Raw genomic sequence first — 19,583 nt, 5'->3', positions numbered from 1 at the left:
ACGTGCGCGCTTTGTGGCTCTCGTATAGAAGAAGAGAGGCGGAGGCGGCAATAGTCGAAACGCTATGACAATCCGCCTCCCCCCTGCGAGAATGCCCGGGCGAAATCGACACGTCGTCGATACACGCGGACTGCAGATCGCGGAACATCGACGAGTTACTCCGCGATAACGGTACACGACGAAAAAAAGGCATCCAGGCCAATCTCAGCTTCCTCGCGCATCCTCTTGGTCTTGGTCGCGCGCCATAAGGTTGAACGCCAGTCATTCGGCCTTTTATCGCTATGTCACTGCTCGCTGCTCGCGTGTGTGTTTTCCATACAAGCCGTATTCAGTATTACTCGCTACGATTGTTTGACGAAAGCTGTGGGAATTTATTATACATCTCTGTGAAAGTATTACGCTTATTTAGCGAAAACCGATACTATCGCTTAGCGAAATCCAAGTCGGATAAAAAACATGAAATACTGACCAATTTTCAAATTTTTAATTAAGCGGCATAATGCCTATACACTTATCTATGTACATATACAGGGTGTTAAAAAAAGATTACATATTCTGAGAGCAAGTGGTATTGATCAAGGTAGGAAAAACAGATCTAATGAACATGGGTCCCTACAACTTATCTCTTTTTTATCGATTGTATCCACTTTTATATATTGTAGTAAACAGAAGAACACTTACTAGTTTTGCTATAGTAATATTTTATAATAACATTACTAATGTAAAGATGATAAAATCAATAAGAAAAAGATAATAAGCTCAAATAGAATAAAGATAGCCTGCATCTTCGAAGATACATATTATAATTGTAGGATCTATATGTTCATCGGACAATTTTTTTATTTCGATCGATATACTACTCGCTCTCAAAATATGTAATTCTTTTTTAACACCCTGTATGTGTACACCTTTTTTAATTATCGCGTAGCAAAAAATTTTTACAACATGTAGCGAGATTTTTAGAAATCAAATAATTATTTATAGCGATGACAATGACAACTTTAGAGAAGAAAAATATGTCAATTATTTTAATGAAATCGTTCAAATGTTTATATTACTACGGAACAGAGGAGATATTTAAATTTTATAGAATCTATTAAATTATAGCTTTCATAAAAAAAAATAAATTGAATAAATGTGCTCGCAATGACGTTTGATACTCTGAATGGAGATTTATGGTCGCTCTTTCACTATTCTCGAATGACCTTTATTCCGATTATTACCACAACCCTGTGCTATTGGCCTGCTTACCGTTACGCGGGAAAATGATGCGCGGTAAATCCTGAGGAGCTGCGTGGTACTAGAAAACGCATACAAGAAATTAGCCTAAATCGTAAGAGCCAATGAAATCCGGCACGGATCGTTAGCCAGTGCATCATCCATTCGTGCCGTATATTACGCGATGTGTTACGAAATTTTTTTTTGCCCGCTGTAATAACGCTAGCCGCCATTCTCTCGCGATTATCTTACGTGGTTCAGAAAACCACTTACGATTCAAGCTACTTTGGGGATAAATCTATTTAGCGGTACTCTAATAATCTCTTTAATTGCGTAGCAAATTTACTTTTCAGTTTCTATTCACGTTTACACGTTTTTATGTCAACCGGTATTACCGCACTGAAAAAATGTGCTAACTTGACTAAATCATTTCAACTAAATTACTATTTTGTTCAAATTAAACATTTATATTAATATTTAAGTCAAATATACACGTTTTCTTAGATTTAATGTTATATTTAATTTAAATATTTTTACATGTTCAATTAACAACCTAATATTTAATTGAAAGATTTAGTAGAGTTAACAATTTTTTTCAGTGCGTAATTTATTTTACTAATAAACCTAATTGAAAAAAAAAAGAAATCTTAACAAGTATACTCTATATATACATATAGGCCCAAGTTACAATTTCAGACGAATAATTAAAGTATCGCTGGAAAAAGTATACAACTTTATTTGATTATTTTAAAATACCTGCAAAAATTATATATATTAACACATAGTAGCTTTTCATATATTTATTTATTATATGAGAATGATAAAATAATTCTATTATTATAGTTTATTTTTAATTGATATTCAACCGATGCTGTGCCTAACATTCTTTGTTGCACCGACGAAAGCGAAGAATAATAACTGAACGATTATGCGTTTATCAATAATCGAGTGGAATGAAAAGCCTTCTGTGAATGGCAAAGTATACGATCTGAAAATGTCGACATATATACATATGTATATCTGCTGTGACGTTCGATCAAATTGATGGATAACAATAATGCAAGAAGAGAGAGACAGCGAGTTTTCTTCAGATTCGGTCGTCCATCTCGGCGATAAACCACGAATGAAAGGCAGGATGTGACCGGGACCGGACGTAACGAGTCCGGCATACCTAAACAGTTCCAGAAACGAAGGAAACACCTTTGTCGTCATCGTTGTGTCGTGATGATTTTACACCCTATCGCGTACACCCACGTATATAATCACAAGTTAATGTCGCTAAATATGGCATGTCTTTTAAGTCGACTGCTAAAATAGATATTGTAATCGGTTCGTTAAGAAATCTATAAGGCTCCGCGCCTTTTGCATCAAACATGCTAACTAATTTCAGAATATACGTGTAATATGTATAATTGATTTTTATTACATTTATATAAGAAAAATCTCATCTTTTTGAAACGCAATTATCTCCGTTGCTGAAAAAGTGTCATCGCATCAAAATTATTCCGTTTTTACAAGATATATGTGAGATCATTATACACGATGTTTCTAAAACTATATAAGAGATTTTAAGGGTCTAATCTTGAGGTCAAAATAAGAAAAAGTTCCTATAAACGTGGGTCCAAAATTCAAAATTAGCACTCTCCCTCTCAAAATCGGATCAAATTGTCAAAACCGCGTAAAAATGAAGTATTCGCTACTAATTAAATTTTAACGATCTGTGAAAAAGTTTCCGAGAGCTATTTTGGATCTACACCCTTAAAATCTCTGACATGTAGTTTTGGAAACATCCAGTGTGTGAACTATACTAACAAGATATATAGAAATAAATTGGACAAAGTAATGAAAGTCGATATCGATCAGAAGTGTGCCTTTCTGGCAGGAGCAGAATAATGCGTACACTAATACAAGTGACGTTAAATGCAATTTGTAAAGTTTGTGTACCTAGCTGGGACATTATCTGTCTCGTCGCGACAGCTCAAGATAGATAGACATGACCACCATGAAAATACGCGATGTATCGTATGAAATTACATTTTCCACACACACTTTCCATAGAAATAACTATCATTTAGGAAAGTGGCACGTGCGCGTCAGAGGTACACATTGTTCGCGTGTATGCGCGTGTGTGTATTACGGCTATTTTTTGTGTCGGGTCTTCAATTTCGATCGCGACCGCATAAACCGGTGAATCGAGATTCACACCGTAATTATTCCGCAATTATCCCGCGAGAACGCGTCATTAAATTCAATGTCTTCCACCTGACTCGGCTCGAAAATTGAAAAATCCAGTATGTTCCGTTATCGTCGTCTGCGTCAGATGCAACTAATAACGAGGACGATTTAAAAGAACAATCTGTCGATAGTTGCGTCAGTCGCGAAAATATTAATCGTTTTTATTGACAGAGAAGATCGTTTTCTCTTCTCGCAATATATGTACTCCGCATGTCGATATATACGTGCATGTCGTTATAGGTGTCGGAACAATAGGCTGTACCCTGTACATCCTCCTGTCGTCCTCCTCCGTTTTCATTCGCCGACTTCGCCGTAGTGTGTTTCCTCTTTCGCGTCTCGCGTCCTGCGAGAGAAACGAGGCGTACTCCTGGCCGATCCTCTCTCTGTCAGTGCATGCTTTACCTTCGTGCATGACACTTTATTTCAATCTCGCGATATATTTCGTTCGCCGCTATCCGCGTAAATAAACCATTTTTTTCACCACTTTTATTCTAAACTTTATTCTCTCCGAGAGAAAAACGTACAATTTATTTTTCTCTTTAATTATTTTTCTAATATAAATTGTATTACTATAATTAAACATTTTTTTGTAAAAAGATTAAATTTTCTGTATGTCGCAAATGGATCGAACACACATTCGATATAAATAAAAAAAATGTTTTCTTCCTTTTAAAATCGTTGATTTCCATTTGAAGTGAAGAAACGAACAAATGTGATATATTGGATTTGGGTGATGTTGAAACTGCACTACGTACGTGTCGCATCTCTTGGACGGACAGAGTTACGGTCGTCGGATTATCAAGGGTTGATGTAGAGAGCTTGCTATTCGCATGATGAATGCCGAGAAAGTTAAAGTGGGCTGCTTTCAAATGATGCTGGTACTGTTGCTTGGAATAAACTATGTCATCGTCGCTATGAGTCATGCATTGTTGATTTTCCATAATTATACACCAAAATTTTATTGTCAGGTAAGATTAGATAAAACGTATGAAAAAAAAGAACTCGAAGCGAGTCGCAGAAATAAAACAGAGAGCTATTATTTTTTAATACAACTACACATATGTGAATTAAAAAAAAAAAATCTAATTGATAAATAACCAAAAATATATACGACAAATTTATTATATTCTCCATATCACTTTAGCTTTCGCGCTAAATATAAAAAAATTATAAAGAAAAAGATTATCCAAAAAACATACATGAAAACAATTTTCTCTTTGCTGCGATAATTTAATGAAATAATTTCATCAAACAAATGCATTACATATTCTAGACGACAGACTCGTCGCATAAAACCTATGGATGCCAAGAGACCGCAAATTTGTCGATCGTCGCCAATTCAACTTCCACGTTGTCGAAAGTACCGGTCCTTACGGCTTGTTCCGGCGAATATCGCTTCGTGACGGAATTTGCTGAGAGCAGCGTCGTCACTGAATGGAGCTTGATATGCGAGAGACGATATCTGTCCTTCCTCGGGCCGACTGTTTATTACACCGGAGTTCTCTTGGGTGCGTGGATCACCGGATTTCTGACCGATCGTATCGGCAGACTTCCGGTCCAAGCGATATGTCTTTACGCGCAAGGCACGATGGCGGTGGCACTCTACATGGTACAGGTGATAAACGTTTAACTACGATAATAAATTCAGAGACTTTTTAAATCACCAAAGAATTCATTCGAAAATCGAACAAAATTTAATTTTTTTTAATTCTAAAAAATGGAATAAATTATACATATTGCGCTCAATTCTTCAATTGTAAAACAAAATTATAATTTTAATCATTATTTTATTAAAAAATAGATGAGTTATTTTACAATTTGATGTCTGACGAGATAAGAAAAAGAATAACATTAGCAGCGCGAAATAACGCGTATCTATGAGTAAAAAATTAAAATTTGCAAATGTTAAAAAAGAATAAAAAATTCTCGTTTTTTAGAGTTATCCCGCGTTTTTGGCACTACGTGGTCTTCAGGGAGTATTCGTTCAGGGCTTACAAAACTCCACGTATATTCTTTCTATGGAGCTATTCCCCGTACGATTTCGCACCCTCGTCGCACTGATTATGCAGATTTTTTGGTCGATCGGTCTTATACTACTCGCAATGCTCAACTACGTGATTCCCGATTGGCGAATTTTACAACTGGTCGTTTCCGTACCCACCGCAATCACTGTGTTGTATATTTGGTAAGGAAATGAAAAAAAAACCTGGTCGACACAAATTGTGAATTTGCAATATAAAAAATAATATAAAATAATCTCGATCTAATTTTCCTATCACGTTACAGGGTCATACCGGAATCACCGAGATGGCTGTTAGCTAAAGGGAAATCGACAGAGGCCGATATAGCTTTTGAAAGAATCACAAAGTATAACAGCTGCTGCACCAGATCGCGAACGGAGGATATCTTTGTGCAAGAAGCATGCGTGAAAAGTAACACAACACCGATAAAACCAGAAAGGAAGTCGCGCGTCACTAGCATCGAACTAAAGAAAGCGAAGGCCGATGAAAACCAGCGGGAAGAAGCTACGAGTTTATTGAACCGCTCAGAACTGACTGAACAAAACGTTATAGGTACAAGAGATATTCTATCTTATTATTTTAATTCAATTTATTTCATATAGTACTATTTATTGCAGAAATAACTTCGGAAGCCAATTCGGTGAACTTGGAAAACAGATCTTTTAACTTGGATTTACAGAAAAAGACATCGAGTTTCATCAAAAATTGCGACGAAAAAAATCGACCTTCTAGTTCGAAATGCGATCAAAACTCGAGAACAATTTCACAATTAAATGACCAAAAAGAAGATCTTCACTTCAAAGATACGGAGGTAGTATTGCGTAGAATAAAGAAGGAAAGAATGAACGAAAATGAAGAAAAGACGGAAAATAAGAAGCGGAAGAACAAGAACTCGATATTAAAAATCATATCGGAATCATTGATGTTAAGAAAACACAGCGTTATAATGATTTGTCAATGGTAAACTTTTTTCTTAATCCGGTCTCCTGCCTCAATTTTAAAATTATTTCTTAATTTTCCTCTTTCTCGTCCTCTCGTCTCTGTTAAATATAATTGGTACATTTTTCTGAATGCATATTAATAATTCAAGACTTAAATAGTCGAAAAATAAAAAAATAAAAGTAAAAAAATTTATTTAAAAAATTTGTGTGTAGAAATATATCGGAAGTTAATAAAATTATTATTTAGATCTGAATGTTTCCAATAGAACATTTCAAACATTTTAAAATATATAATAAATTCGATTACAATCATCTAGGAATTAAAAATATGAATATGAAATTTAAATATTAAAATTGTACATATAGTAGATGCAATTGAGTAAGATAAAAATAAGTAAAATATCTATAAATAAATATACCTCATATTTATTTGCCTATTGAAACGTTCTTTATAAAATATGTTTTTTTTTTATATTCATCTAGTATATTTGTATTGTAGTCAGAAAAATTGAGGGAAATCTAAAAAGAATGGGCTCGCAAATAAAATTATAATCAATTTTTCATTCAAGGTGGACATCTGCTATGGCATGCGGCATACTTGATCTGATGCCAAATTTTCCAGTCAATAGACATGTCACGTTTGCCTTGGGAGGAGCTCTCGAGATAGCAACGTACATATTTGTATATTTTGTAATATCTAGATATGGTAGACGGGTGCCTATGTGCATTTACCAGTCTTTCAATGGTGCCATTTGTATTTTAATTGCAACTTTTCTCATTTTAACAACTGTCATTACACCGTGGTTCGGTACGTAAAACAAACGGGAGATAATTAAATGGTTTCTTTAAATAAATTGAATTTTATAAGATTTATGTTTTTTCAAGTTCTCTTATACTATAGATGACGATTGAGTTATTATATACAATATATTCTGCAAAATATTCTTTATATAAAATTCATATAATATTTAAGCATCTGTAACAAATCTTTTTTTTTAATATATATATGTAATATTTCTTTTTCAGATCTTGTGAAAACGATAATGTTGCTATTTGGCAAAGTGACTGTCACAAGTACCATATCTATTGCCTACTTATATACTATTGAAACATTTCCAACAGTGATACGAGGTAGCTGTCTAGGTTTATGCGTGGTATTCGCAAAACTCGGCAGCCTAAGCATGCCATATTTGCTGTTATTGGTATAGTATCAATGCTGCTTATTTCTTTCTATTTATTTCAACATTACAGTGTGTACCTATTGATTGTTACTGCTTTTTACGAATCGAGCGAGAACCGTTAATCGCGAAATAAGCTAATTAATTATACAAGTATTGAGATTCGAAAAATCTATTTATCAGGAACAACATGTGCCACTTTCAATACCGTTATTGGTTATTGGCACATTGTGCCTCATTGCCGGACTTTTGGCTCTGATTTTACCGGAGACTCTCGGTAGAATTCTACCAGATCGAATCGCGAGTATGGAGAAAATAATCGGTGACAACAATTGCAAGAGAAATAGCGTTAATATAGAAAATGATACAGAGAAAAGTTTAACAGATGGACAAATTCTGAGAGAGAAACTTTTTTCAGAGGACTGGGTGGATGCTGGCAATGGAATTTTGGTGAATTTTATGGAAAATAAAAATATCGAATAATCTATTGGATAAAGCAATTTTGTATAAAAAAAAAAACTAGTTTATTTTTATTGAGTAGATATCATACGCATATTATCTTCTCTCCCTCTCTTTTTCTCTCTCTCTGATACTACTAACTATAAGATATACATTGTATAAGAATCCAATAATCTTGTTGCATTTATATATAGCAACAGGTATTTATTTTAATTTGAAACATAAAAAATTTATAAAGAGAAGATTCAGGATAACGCGGCAGAAATTCGTGTGTGCCCATTTTAAAATAATGTGACAGATGATCTAGATAATTTTTAATGTACATATGATAGAATTTAAAGATAGCTTATGCAAATATAACGGATTGTTTATAGATGATTGCATTTTACTATATCTAAATACACACATGTACACTCATTATAATGTAATAATAAAAAACTGAACATTAGAATGAAAGAAAAGTCTTTCAAATATCTTTCTTGATGTTTAATAATGCTTTTTTATAAATAATTTATTCGCATGTATATGAGAAAGCGATATTATTTGATTATATAAAAGTGTATAAGAAATTTCATCAATTATCACAGTCAAACAATATACTTCATTTCTTACACAAATATATCGTGTCAAAAACAATCACGTAAAATGTAAATATCTATGTTTAGTATTTCGAATATGTGGAATGAGAACATGATTAAAATTGCAATTTCAGGGAACTTTAGATTGCGTGATACCGTTATTTTGAGGATTGATGTGTTGCGTTTGCTCAGCAGCTGTTTGCAAAAGTCTCGTTCGACGTCGTGTATAATGCTGCCACAATAAAATTTGTTGATCGTCGATAAATTTTGTGCACTGAGAATTTACAACTTCTCGTCTAAAGTGCTCGTATTGCAATAAATCAAGAAAATATAGGCACATAGGATATTTCAAATATTTGGCATACTCTGGCTCTTTCCAGTACAGTAGATATTTAAGGTAATTGATAAATGTCGAGTCTTTAAAGTAGCCACGTTGTGCTAAAACTACAATTATACATTTATTATGAGATTAAAATCTTTTTCCAACAATCTGATAGAAATAATAACTAATAATACTTACAGTTCAGATAATTTGGATTTGCAAGGCATTGTACAAACTCTAATTCAACTTGAAACCGTAATCGCTGTTGATCATCCGTCTCGGGAGCCCCTAAAATAAAATTAATTTCAAGTTACTAGTTCTTATTAAAGTAAAATCAAAAATAAAAACTGAGAGTTTATTGCAGAGAAAATGCAATTTACAATTTGTACCTATTTAAAAAAGATTATTATATTTCTTAACATGAGATATAAAGCCAGAATATAGAATACATCAAATAATTTTTCGAATTTTTTTTTTAATCATAACGTAATAAAAACTGTAATGGAAATTTGGAAAAAATTTATTAAATTTTAGGTTAAATATTTATTTTAAAGATTAAGGTTAGAACTGATAAAGACAAATTATAAGCAGTTGTCTCACCATTCATCCCAATAAAAGATGGTTTTCTGCCTTTCATGAGCCCCGAATCATCCAATCGATTCATAGTACATCAATTGTATTAATTGTTTCAACACAGCAAAGTATATACGAAAATACAATTGCAAACGTTCAGAATTGATCATCATCACAGACGACGTAAAAAAAACAGACGTGTGATCATACGACGTCGACGCGCCGAACGCAGCGCTAAACTTGGCCGATCGAGGAATTAATTTGAGCGTAATTTCTGAACGTGCACAAAAATGCAAAATATTTAAATGTTGCCTAAGTACAAAAACTTATAAATAATATTGACATATATTTGTGAAATAAATTTCTCTTCATAACACGATAATTTTAATCGGTTAATTGTTATTTAAATTTTAAATTATATGGAAAACAGGTAGTGTTTATCTTTATGGATGTAATAATTTTTTGCACACAAGCAACAATAATAACTATATATTTCCATCAAGTTTCTGCAATAAGGTCATCTGTTGCAGCGTGATTTCTTGCAATTATAGTTCTATTTATACACTTATTATATCTCTGTTTTTAATGAGATTCGATGAATTATACATTGACGTAATAGTACAAAAGATTCAAATTGAATAAACATATACAAAAGAATAATGTGCATTATTTTTTCTTATAAATGATACGGCAAAATTATTAGTTAATAATTTTTTTGTCAATAATTTAATTTATGATTACATGTTATGCTGCATAATCACATGTTTAATTGTAAATAAACCGCCTCCACCATCACCCTGATGCTTTAAAACACAAGTGCTCGAGTCGTGGCGCTTAGTGATATTTGAGATTTTATAAAGAGTCGATATATAGACAGTAGTAGAACAGATCGGTTGCGCGGGCGCTTATAATCTTCGAGGAAATAAGTATATATTTTGTCATTTAAGTGTTATTTAATACTATTAGTGATACATTCTGTAAGAAAATTTTTGCTCTCTAGTTTTTCTTTTTTCCTTTTTCTCGCTCTTCGCTTTTTTTTTTTTTCTTTACAGTGCTACTTAATTATGACTTATAGATGAGATACAGTATTATAAAAGCATTTTTACAGAATAGATTTTATTAATAATTTCATTCTTTAATTTTTTCGAATAATTAGTAGAAGATTGAAGAGAACGTCATGTCTCATGAGAAGAAGAGAATCTCCTATGACGAAGAGAAGAAGAAAAATCCCGAGTTGAAGGATTCCGACGTACAAATTTTAAAGGACTGGTGCGCGAAACAACCGCATCTTCCGAAAATCTCGGACAGTGAATACGCGTTGTTTTTACACAGCAATTACTATCGTATCGAACCTACTAAGAGCACTATCGAGGCATATTATACATCTAGGACTCATCTCGTAGAATTTTTCTCCAATAGAGATCCGCTTGGAACAAAGCAGTTGCGGGAAGCGTTTAAAGTTACGTAAGTACTCCAATATCTATTTTAATATATTATGTTTCTTTTTGAATAAATATTATATAAAAAGTTTAGTTGGCCTACAATATTTATTTCTTTTAATTTCGTTAATTTATACGAGCCTTTTATTAATTAAATTTAAATATTATATAATTAATATAATGTCAAGGTTTTGATTTCGTAATAACACGAATATTTTGCATATTTAATTACAAATTTTTATACTTGAACTGTAAATGTATTTCGAAAGGTAAAGAAATTTACACTACAATATTTACAGGATAAAAAAAAGACACAATAAATGTGTATATATGTGTTTATTAGGATCTGTGTCATTAAAATTAGGAAACGTACGTAAATTTAATTATAAGAAATCATTTATTTGTTTAGAAATAGTTTCGACATTATAGATTATTTATAATTGAAATAAGTTATTTATATTTCAAGTATTCTTGTAATTTATGTTCTTTATGTGAAAATATAATTCACGTAATTCACACATGCATAATGTACATAAATAATGATGTGTACATTCAGTAACGATCAATCTTTTTTTTTTTGGTAGTAATTTAATCAACCAACTCTGGCTATTTAATAATCTTTATTTAATATTCACGACGTTTCGGCCATAGGTTTCGGCCCTTATCAAGTGCTACAAATTATAATAATGACAATTATTAGAAAATTAAAAAATTAATTAAAAAGTAACTGAGTAACAATAATATTTCCACACATTAATATGTAGGTAGGATACATATTAATGTGTGGAAATATTATTGTTACTCAGTTACTTTTTAATTAATTTTTTAATTTTCTAATAATTGTCATTATTATAATTTGTAGCACTTGATAAGGGCCGAAACCCATGGCCGAAACGTCGTGAATATTAAATAGCCAGAGTTGGTTGATTAAATTACTACCATTTTTTAATTATCATCTGGTGACTTCAGAGATTTTTACATCACTTTTTTTTTGTTTAAAAAGAGGACAGATAGTATTGTCAATGCCGACGAAGGAAGGATACATAATCTCCTATGGAAAACTAATAGATTATGATCCGTCACATTTTGTTTACAACAACATTATGAAATACTTTATTATGATGATGGATGCATGGCAGTATACCGAAGGAACCACTAAGGGCCATATAATAGTCTTAGACATGGAAGGTGTCACCTTTGCTCACGCTGCCCGTCTTAGCCCTATGGGAATTAAGAAATTTCTTTTTTATCTACAAGAGGCTATACCGATCAGACTCATGGGTTTGCATTTTATAAATACCAACGCGGTTATGGATATCATTTTGGCGATGATGAAGCCGTTCATGAAAAAGGAACTGATGGAAGTGGTGAGAAAAAATATAAAGATAAACAAAAATTAATTTTCACTCAATTGTGTGTGCATGTATAAGTCTAATGAAAGTAAAAATATTTTTAGTTGCATATTCATACGTCGAAGGATACGTTCGCAAAGTTTGTACCATTGGAAGCGTTTCCGTGCGACATCAGTTTACATGGAAGTTCTAGGCCGCTAAAAGAACAGCAAGAGGAGCAATTAAAAAAGTTGGAAAATCATCGTGAATGGTTTCTGAAAGATGAAGCTACGGGTCGAGTGAACGAATCCTTGAGAGTAGGCGAAAATAAGACAATGGATTTGTTCGGTGTTGAAGGAAGTTTCAAGAAACTCGATATAGATTAATTTTCTGAATTCCTTTATATAGATAGAGAAGGTTGCCAATCAATGGAAAATGTTACATAAAATGTTGATATCTCTCTCTCTATTTTTTATGGTCACATTTGTTTTAAAAATCGAATAGTTCAAATATGCATAATACAATGTATGCGATAATTGTAAAAAGTAAATGAGAAAATGCGATGCTTAACATACGACGCAATAAACATGCTAGCGAAAACACATAACAGTGATATCAATATATAATTTAAAATTTGATTTAAATTTATGAATCTGAAACTATTTATTTTTGTAAAAGTGCCGTTTATCGAGAATATAATCAAAAGTTTTTTCAAAATAATATGCAAAGTATATGATAACTATAATATATGCTGTAAAAAATCTAAATAAATTGTTATTACGTGAAAATTACATGAAACCATTAAACATGATTTACATAATAACAGACATATGAGAATGCTAATAAAACTTTTTATCTACAAGGATTATAATTTACATATATTGTAGATATTAAAGTTTAAAAAAATGGAGCATGTGTTAATATTAACGTTCATAATAAACGTTCAATGATAAATGAATGATCTTTTAAAATTATATAGTGTCATCCTGCGTATTATGACCAGTTATATAAGTAGAACTTTGTTACTCATTGTCAGAAGATTTTGAATTATGATTTTATAATCATAAGAATGGCATTCGTGTCAAGTGTCAAATGTTATTAAAAAAATTAGAAGAGAGACATCTATGATACGTATTTTATTAGTACAAAAATGGCCTCGATCTAGTAATGTAATATAAAACAGAGAACAGAATTGATGACTCTGTTTCCCGAAGATATACATATATGCAAAAAAGATTTTCAAAGAGATAAGATGGCACCTTCTTTGAATGGAATTAAATCGATGTTTTGTCATTACGCAATTATATCATGTTTGCTCTTTCAACGACTTTTTATACCATTCATTATTTGATTGCAAGTATATATACGCAGAATGTTTTCCGTGTGCTGAGCTAGCTTAGAACGATCATTCTTGCATTAAATCTGACTTTCTCAACACGTGTCAAGAGCGTTCAAACTTCTAACATTCTCCTCGAGAAATCAGTAAGTTGTCGACTTATCGCATGCGTAGCAGTGTTATTCTGCGCTACCTGGATTTCTAGGACAAATATATCTGTGAATAAAACGGTTAAAAATATGTGATCTTGATATGCAATGTGATATAATTATTTTCGCTCAACAAAAATTTTATTTTAATTTGTGAAAACGATTAACTGTACGTGTCAAATGACTATTAAAATATATATATATATGTACACCTGCAAATTACAAATGCAAGAAAAGTTATAATATATACATATCCGCGTGAACAGAAAATTATTCATGAATGAGTGGTTCTGAAAAATAATTGTTTTTAATGTTCATTTAACAATCAATATTGTATCGTAGTTAAAAGATATAATATATCAATTAAAAGATGATAATACAATAATGAAATGAGAATATCACTTATGCACGCTTTTATACATATACATATATAAATTACTTGAAACAAAATATTTATCAATTCTACATAAATATAAGAAATCAATGTCGTACAATGTTTATTTAGAAATTATAATACATAAATTGTAAATATATTTAAAATATGTGAATGTTGGAATCTCTAAAAAATAAATTGCTATTTCATATTTGTATCTTTTTCTTTAATTATATGACATTACACAAAAATAAATACAGATTTAAACAAATAAAATTATACTCGTGTATCTAATCAATATATACAATACATATTAGACGAATATATTTTTATTAAATAAATCATAATATCAACAAAAAGATATCGCACACACGTATCAAGTAGATGCAGTAGAGAGCAATATTTTGCCGAGACTTTGTGCGTGAATTAATATTATGAATTTATACTATTTTATATTTTTTTTTTGTCATAATGTTGTTATAATTTTTTTAATCAAAATGTTTACATGCAAAAAACATCTGCATTAATTTCTTTTGCGCGAATATTTTAGGAAAAAATTATGAACAAAGTCAAATTTGCCTTACAGATTACCTTCGAGCTTTGCAATCATGTCAGGTGTAATATCACCGCCTCGATACATTACTATAGAAGAAGAGTGCAAACGGAACCCGGAACTCAAAATGTCAGATCTGCAAATGTTGAAGGATTGGATGGACAAGGAACCTCATTTGCCTAATATAGAAATACTATACTTCGTTCTATTTCTTCATAGTAATTATTATCATCTAGAGGCAACGAAAAAAACAATAGACACTTTTTTTACCGTAAGAACGCATGTGCCGGAAGTGTTCTCCAATAGAGATCCAATTGCATGGAAAGAATTGCGGAAGACTTTTACCGTCGTGTGAGTATATAATTTGTATTAAATTAAACTGTATGTACAAATTAAATTGTATTTGTATTTAATTATTAAGATGAAAAAAAACATCCGCGTTATTATAAAGGTGACAGTATAAGAAAAATATTCTTTATTCGATAACACAGAGCGGCTATACCATTGGAGCAGAAAACCAAAGAGGGATACATCGTGGCATTTGCCAAGCTTTTGGATTCAGATCTGAGTAAATTTGATTATCTCGAGTGTATGAAATATTTATTTATGACATGTGAAGTACAAAACTTGATAAGAGGCACTAGTGAGGGACTAGTTGTCGTCATTGACGCATCGGGTGCAACCTTTGGTCATCTCGCTCGTATGAATTTAATGAATTTGAAAAAGATATTGTTCTATATACAAGAAGCTGTCCCAGTTCGATTAAAGGCCATACATATACTCAATACCGCACCTGTAGTAGACATGATGCTAAATATGATAAAGCCTTTCGCGAAAGCAGAATTGCTAAAGCTTGTAAGTTTTCACACATGTTATTCGATATTAATTAGAGTTCTGTTTGAGAAAAATGAAAAAAAAAAACAGAAAGAATGAAAAAGAGAGCGAGATGTAAATATATATTTATTATTTTAGATACACTGTCATTCCAACTTGGAGACTGTGCAAAAGTTTTTGTCCATCGACATTTTGCCGAACGAATATGGCGGGAAAGCGGGATCTATCGAGGAATTAATTGCTAAACACATCAAATTATTGGAAGAATTCCGCGCATGGTTTCAGTACGAGGAACATATTGGGCGGGTGAATGAATCCCTACGAGTTGAGAAATTTCAAAATGCGGATAGCTTGTTCGGTGTGGACGGTAGCTTTAAAAAATTAGAGCTAGATTGAGCCGAATAAATACAAAATCAAAGATTTTTAAAAGGATTTCTAATTTTTTATCTCCTTCAAATATATATAGTAAAAGATCATATTCTCATGTTAATCGATCATTTCTTTTTATTATTGTAACTCGGATTATATTTTTGTACAGATAAATAAAAAAAAAGAAAAAATGTAATTTAATTTATATTTAATTACTTTAATAATAATAACTTACTTTGCACTATATACACACACATAATTTACTATATATATGTATAGTTACATAATTAAGTTATTCGATAAATTATTATGGTTTATTATATGTACATACATATACGTTTATTAACTCATTTTAATTGTTTCTCTCCGGTTGTTATAAATACGCGCTACTGAAACCTTGATGTATGCATTACTATCTTATAAGGCCCAGAAGTTACACAATGCATAATTTCATGCACGCTACTCTAATTACGATTGGTTTATAATACAAATTAGACTCGTACACTCGCGGTAAAAGAGTATTCTAGCAGTATTCGCTAGATCTTTGAATTGTTCATAACATCTTTGCTATATAGCTTTGAAAGAAATTGCGTGAGAAACACGGACATAAAAGTGTAAGATAATATCGTATTATAAATTGATGTTATAATTGATTTATACAATACCATTGAATAATTTATGTATGTACATATATTAACTTGTGTGTATCATACTTTTTAAGAAAAGGCAAAAAGCCGCGAAGTACACTCGCGCCAGTGAAAAATTACCCATTGCAAACCGATGTAAAATCGTAATAATTAAAAAAAGAATAATACAAAAATACAAAATTATAAATTAATAGAAAAATTAGAAAATAAGACAAATAAAAAATAAAAAATTTTAATTAAAAAAACTTGGCACTGCTAAATTTAACAATATGTTAAAGTTAATTTTAAAATAAACTTTATCTTGCCGTGCTTTCACTTTCTGTCAAATCTCAGAGCCCCACCAGCGCAATCTTTTAATGAGCGGGTCACTGTACATGATTATTATCATTAGAATTGCATGTGTTGTGTACATGTATATGCGTGTGGTACTATACCATTATATTTTTTTGCATGTATATTATGTATGTGTATAGCACGTGTAAAACAACGGTGACAGTAATCACCGATGACGTTTCTTAAAGGAAAATATATTTATATTTTATATCACTAGACAACACAAGCGCGCGCTTTGCGCTTTAGCAGTGCCAAGTTTTTTAAATTAAAATTTTTTATTTTTTAATTTTTCTATTAATTTATAATTTTGTATTTTTGTATTATTATTATTTTTTTAATTATTACGATTTTACATGGGTTTGCAACGGGTAATGTTTTACTGGCGCAAGTGTACTTGGTGACTTTTTGCCTTTTCTTAAAAAGTATGATACACACAAGTTAATATATGTACAATGAATTATTCAATGGTATTGTATAAATCAATTTATAACATAAATTTATAATATGATATATCTTACACTTTTATGTCCGTGTTTCTCACGCAAATTTATATGCTTTGATTTAATATTATTTAGAACAACTGTCAAACTATTAATCTTAGCAATGACAGCTGTTTGATATGAATATAATACACTATGCGAATCGAGACAACGAATCAGCAACGCAAAAAAGCGGCAAGATTACATGTGAGAATCGATTTTGGATGCCTTTTATTATAAACAGATGCAAAATGTTTACATTTATAATGGAAGTAAAGAAAAAATAAAGATTTTTCTTATACAATTCGCAAACCTAGTAAGAATTCGAACGCTTCAGTCGTTATTGAACGCTTTAATAACGTATTCGATTTGTTGATTCTATCCGACTACTCGCGACTCTTTTCGATTCTGACGATGAGTCAAGTCTGGTCCATCGGGTTCATAATTTAATATAATTTACAAATTATACTGTTGATTCTTTAATTATTAATATAATTTACAAATTGAACTATATGATATTCTTTTATCTGTCCGATTCGGGTCTAGATACACAGAGTGTCTCATCGCTGCTGCACGCGTGATTTCGACTGTGCGGTATTATTTATATATACTGGTTGTAACAAAATATATTTTGTACCACGGTTGAGCTGAATTTCAACAATGTCAATGGTAAAATCCGTGACACTGGAAGAAGAATTGAAGAAAAATCCCCAATTGAAGCTATCAGATATACAATCACTGAAAGAATGGTGCGAGAAGCAACCGCACTTGCCAAAGATTGAAGACAGCTTCCTTGCAATGTTTCTTCATAGTAACTATTATCGAATGGAACCGACAAAGAACACAATTGAGAATTATTACACGACTAGGACGCATGTACCAGAATTTTTTTCCAATCGGGATCCACTCGGGGGAAAAGATCTGCGACAAGCTTTCAAAATTGCGTAAGCATATAATTTTTAATTTTAGTAGCATAAAATTTGTTCATATATATATATGTGTGTAGTAACAATTTATATAATATTTTAAACTACAAGTATTTTATACATGTGTATTTCTCTTAAAATCCGCACGTAGAAAATGAAATAAAAATTATACAAATTGTATATTTAAGAAAATTATACTTCTAATATTTTCTCAGACATATATCTCAATCAATGTTTTATATAATATATCTAATATATTAAAATATAATAATTTAAAATTAAAATACAATAATTTTTTATTTAAAATAGAGCTAATCTTCCCTTAAAAAAAATAACAAAGGATGGGTATAAAATCATGTACGGTGCATTTCTGGACACCGATTCTTCTCGTTTCGTCTACAATGACAATGTTAAATATTTCCTAATGGTGACCGACATATGGTTTCTGACTGAGGGTACGAATAACGGATACATTTATTTGGCCGATGCTAGCGGACTATCCTTTGGTCACCTTACGCGACTTAGCCCTTTGGGTCTCAAAAAATATTTATATTACATACAAGAGGCAGCGCCAATACGTCTGATGGGAATCCATTTGTTAAATGCGCCACCCGCTATGGAATTGCTAATGAATATGATGAAACCATTTATGAAAAAAGAGATGATAGATATGGTAAATATTCAAAATGAAAACACATTAATGTTGAGCAGACCTAGCTTATATGTATGTAAATAGAATTTATACAATGCTTATCTCATATTAACGAGAAATATTTTCGCGTATCCATAATTTATTGATAGCAGCAAAAAACTCGCAATAAAAATTAAACTGATTTATACCAATATTTCTTTATTTTACACTCAAAGGAATTTTTTCTCAATTTACTCAACTTTTTTAGATACATTTTCATTCATCGCTAAAAAGTGCTGCCGAACACATTCCGGTAGACGCGTTACCGAACGAGATAGGTGGAAAAGCCGGTTCCATGTACGACCTTGCCGAAATTGAAGTGAAGAAGCTCGAGGACTATCGCGAATGGTTTTTGATGGACGAAGCAACTCGTCGTGTAAACGAAGCGTTGAGGATCGGCAATAGTAAATCGGCGAGCGATTTGTTTGGCATAGAGGGTAGCTTTAAGAAGCTCGATATAGATTGATCAGAATATATTATTTAGTATATTATTAGTATGAATTTTTAGAATTGTTTAGCACACTGTTGTACATTTTTGGAAAATATAATACAACTCTATTTATGCAAAACTCTATTTTGTATGTTACAATGCAATTTT

The 19,583-nt window shown here is 31.5% G+C and overlaps 5 protein-coding genes across 7 annotated transcripts; 4 read left to right on the top strand and 1 right to left on the bottom strand.

Moving 5' to 3' along the window:
- The first annotated feature begins 3,830 nt into the window (after positions 1 to 3,830).
- On the top strand, positions 3,831 to 8,425 carry LOC114933113 (organic cation transporter protein). 2 transcript variants are annotated; one of them, XM_029305581.2, is made up of 8 exons: positions 3,831 to 4,421; positions 4,727 to 5,062; positions 5,391 to 5,638; positions 5,740 to 6,026; positions 6,092 to 6,434; positions 6,985 to 7,223; positions 7,442 to 7,617; positions 7,777 to 8,425. In XM_029305581.2, the coding sequence occupies exons 1-8, from the start codon at positions 4,284 to 4,286 to the stop codon at positions 8,074 to 8,076; spliced, it is 2,067 nt and encodes a 688-aa protein (XP_029161414.2). In that variant the 5' UTR covers positions 3,831 to 4,283; the 3' UTR covers positions 8,077 to 8,425. The 2 variants fall into 2 exon arrangements, with proteins under 2 accessions (XP_029161414.2, XP_029161413.1); XM_029305580.2 differs by having other exon boundaries at positions 3,832 to 4,421; positions 4,727 to 5,068.
- MED31 (mediator complex subunit 31) lies at positions 8,103 to 9,733 on the bottom strand. Its single transcript, XM_029305582.2, has 3 exons — positions 9,553 to 9,733; positions 9,151 to 9,240; positions 8,103 to 9,074 (listed from the first exon to the last, which is right to left on the bottom strand). The coding sequence occupies exons 1-3, from the start codon at positions 9,614 to 9,616 to the stop codon at positions 8,761 to 8,763; spliced, it is 468 nt and encodes a 155-aa protein (XP_029161415.1). The 5' UTR covers positions 9,617 to 9,733; the 3' UTR covers positions 8,103 to 8,760.
- Positions 9,734 to 10,376: 643 nt separating this feature from the next.
- On the top strand, positions 10,377 to 13,882 carry LOC114933052 (alpha-tocopherol transfer protein-like). Its single transcript, XM_029305485.2, has 4 exons — positions 10,377 to 10,451; positions 10,682 to 10,989; positions 11,968 to 12,331; positions 12,421 to 13,882. The coding sequence occupies exons 2-4, from the start codon at positions 10,703 to 10,705 to the stop codon at positions 12,679 to 12,681; spliced, it is 912 nt and encodes a 303-aa protein (XP_029161318.2). The 5' UTR covers positions 10,377 to 10,451; positions 10,682 to 10,702; the 3' UTR covers positions 12,682 to 13,882.
- On the top strand, positions 13,712 to 15,969 carry LOC146722659 (alpha-tocopherol transfer protein-like). Of its 2 annotated transcripts, none has more exons than XM_085484035.1 (4): positions 13,712 to 13,777; positions 14,740 to 15,057; positions 15,198 to 15,561; positions 15,679 to 15,969. In XM_085484035.1, the coding sequence occupies exons 2-4, from the start codon at positions 14,762 to 14,764 to the stop codon at positions 15,934 to 15,936; spliced, it is 918 nt and encodes a 305-aa protein (XP_085340161.1). In that variant the 5' UTR covers positions 13,712 to 13,777; positions 14,740 to 14,761; the 3' UTR covers positions 15,937 to 15,969. The 2 variants fall into 2 exon arrangements, with proteins under 2 accessions (XP_085340161.1, XP_085340162.1); XM_085484036.1 differs by lacking the exon at positions 13,712 to 13,777 and adding an exon at positions 13,784 to 13,949.
- Positions 15,970 to 16,048: 79 nt separating this feature from the next.
- Positions 16,049 to 19,554, top strand: LOC146722658 (alpha-tocopherol transfer protein-like). The gene is made up of 3 exons (XM_085484037.1): positions 16,049 to 18,312; positions 18,604 to 18,967; positions 19,194 to 19,554. Exons 1-3 carry the CDS (start codon positions 18,029 to 18,031, stop codon positions 19,449 to 19,451), a joined length of 906 nt encoding a protein of 301 aa, XP_085340163.1. The 5' UTR covers positions 16,049 to 18,028; the 3' UTR covers positions 19,452 to 19,554.
- Positions 19,555 to 19,583: the final 29 nt, after the last annotated feature.

Source organism: Nylanderia fulva, unplaced genomic scaffold (assembly GCF_048542155.1).
Source record: "Nylanderia fulva isolate GAGA-0341 unplaced genomic scaffold, ASM4854215v1 Scaffold29, whole genome shotgun sequence".
In the NCBI taxonomy this organism is placed as follows: Eukaryota; Metazoa; Arthropoda; class Insecta; order Hymenoptera; family Formicidae; genus Nylanderia; species Nylanderia fulva.
Note: the sequence above shows the minus strand (reverse complement) of the source record. Positions and strands in the feature narration are given on the sequence as shown.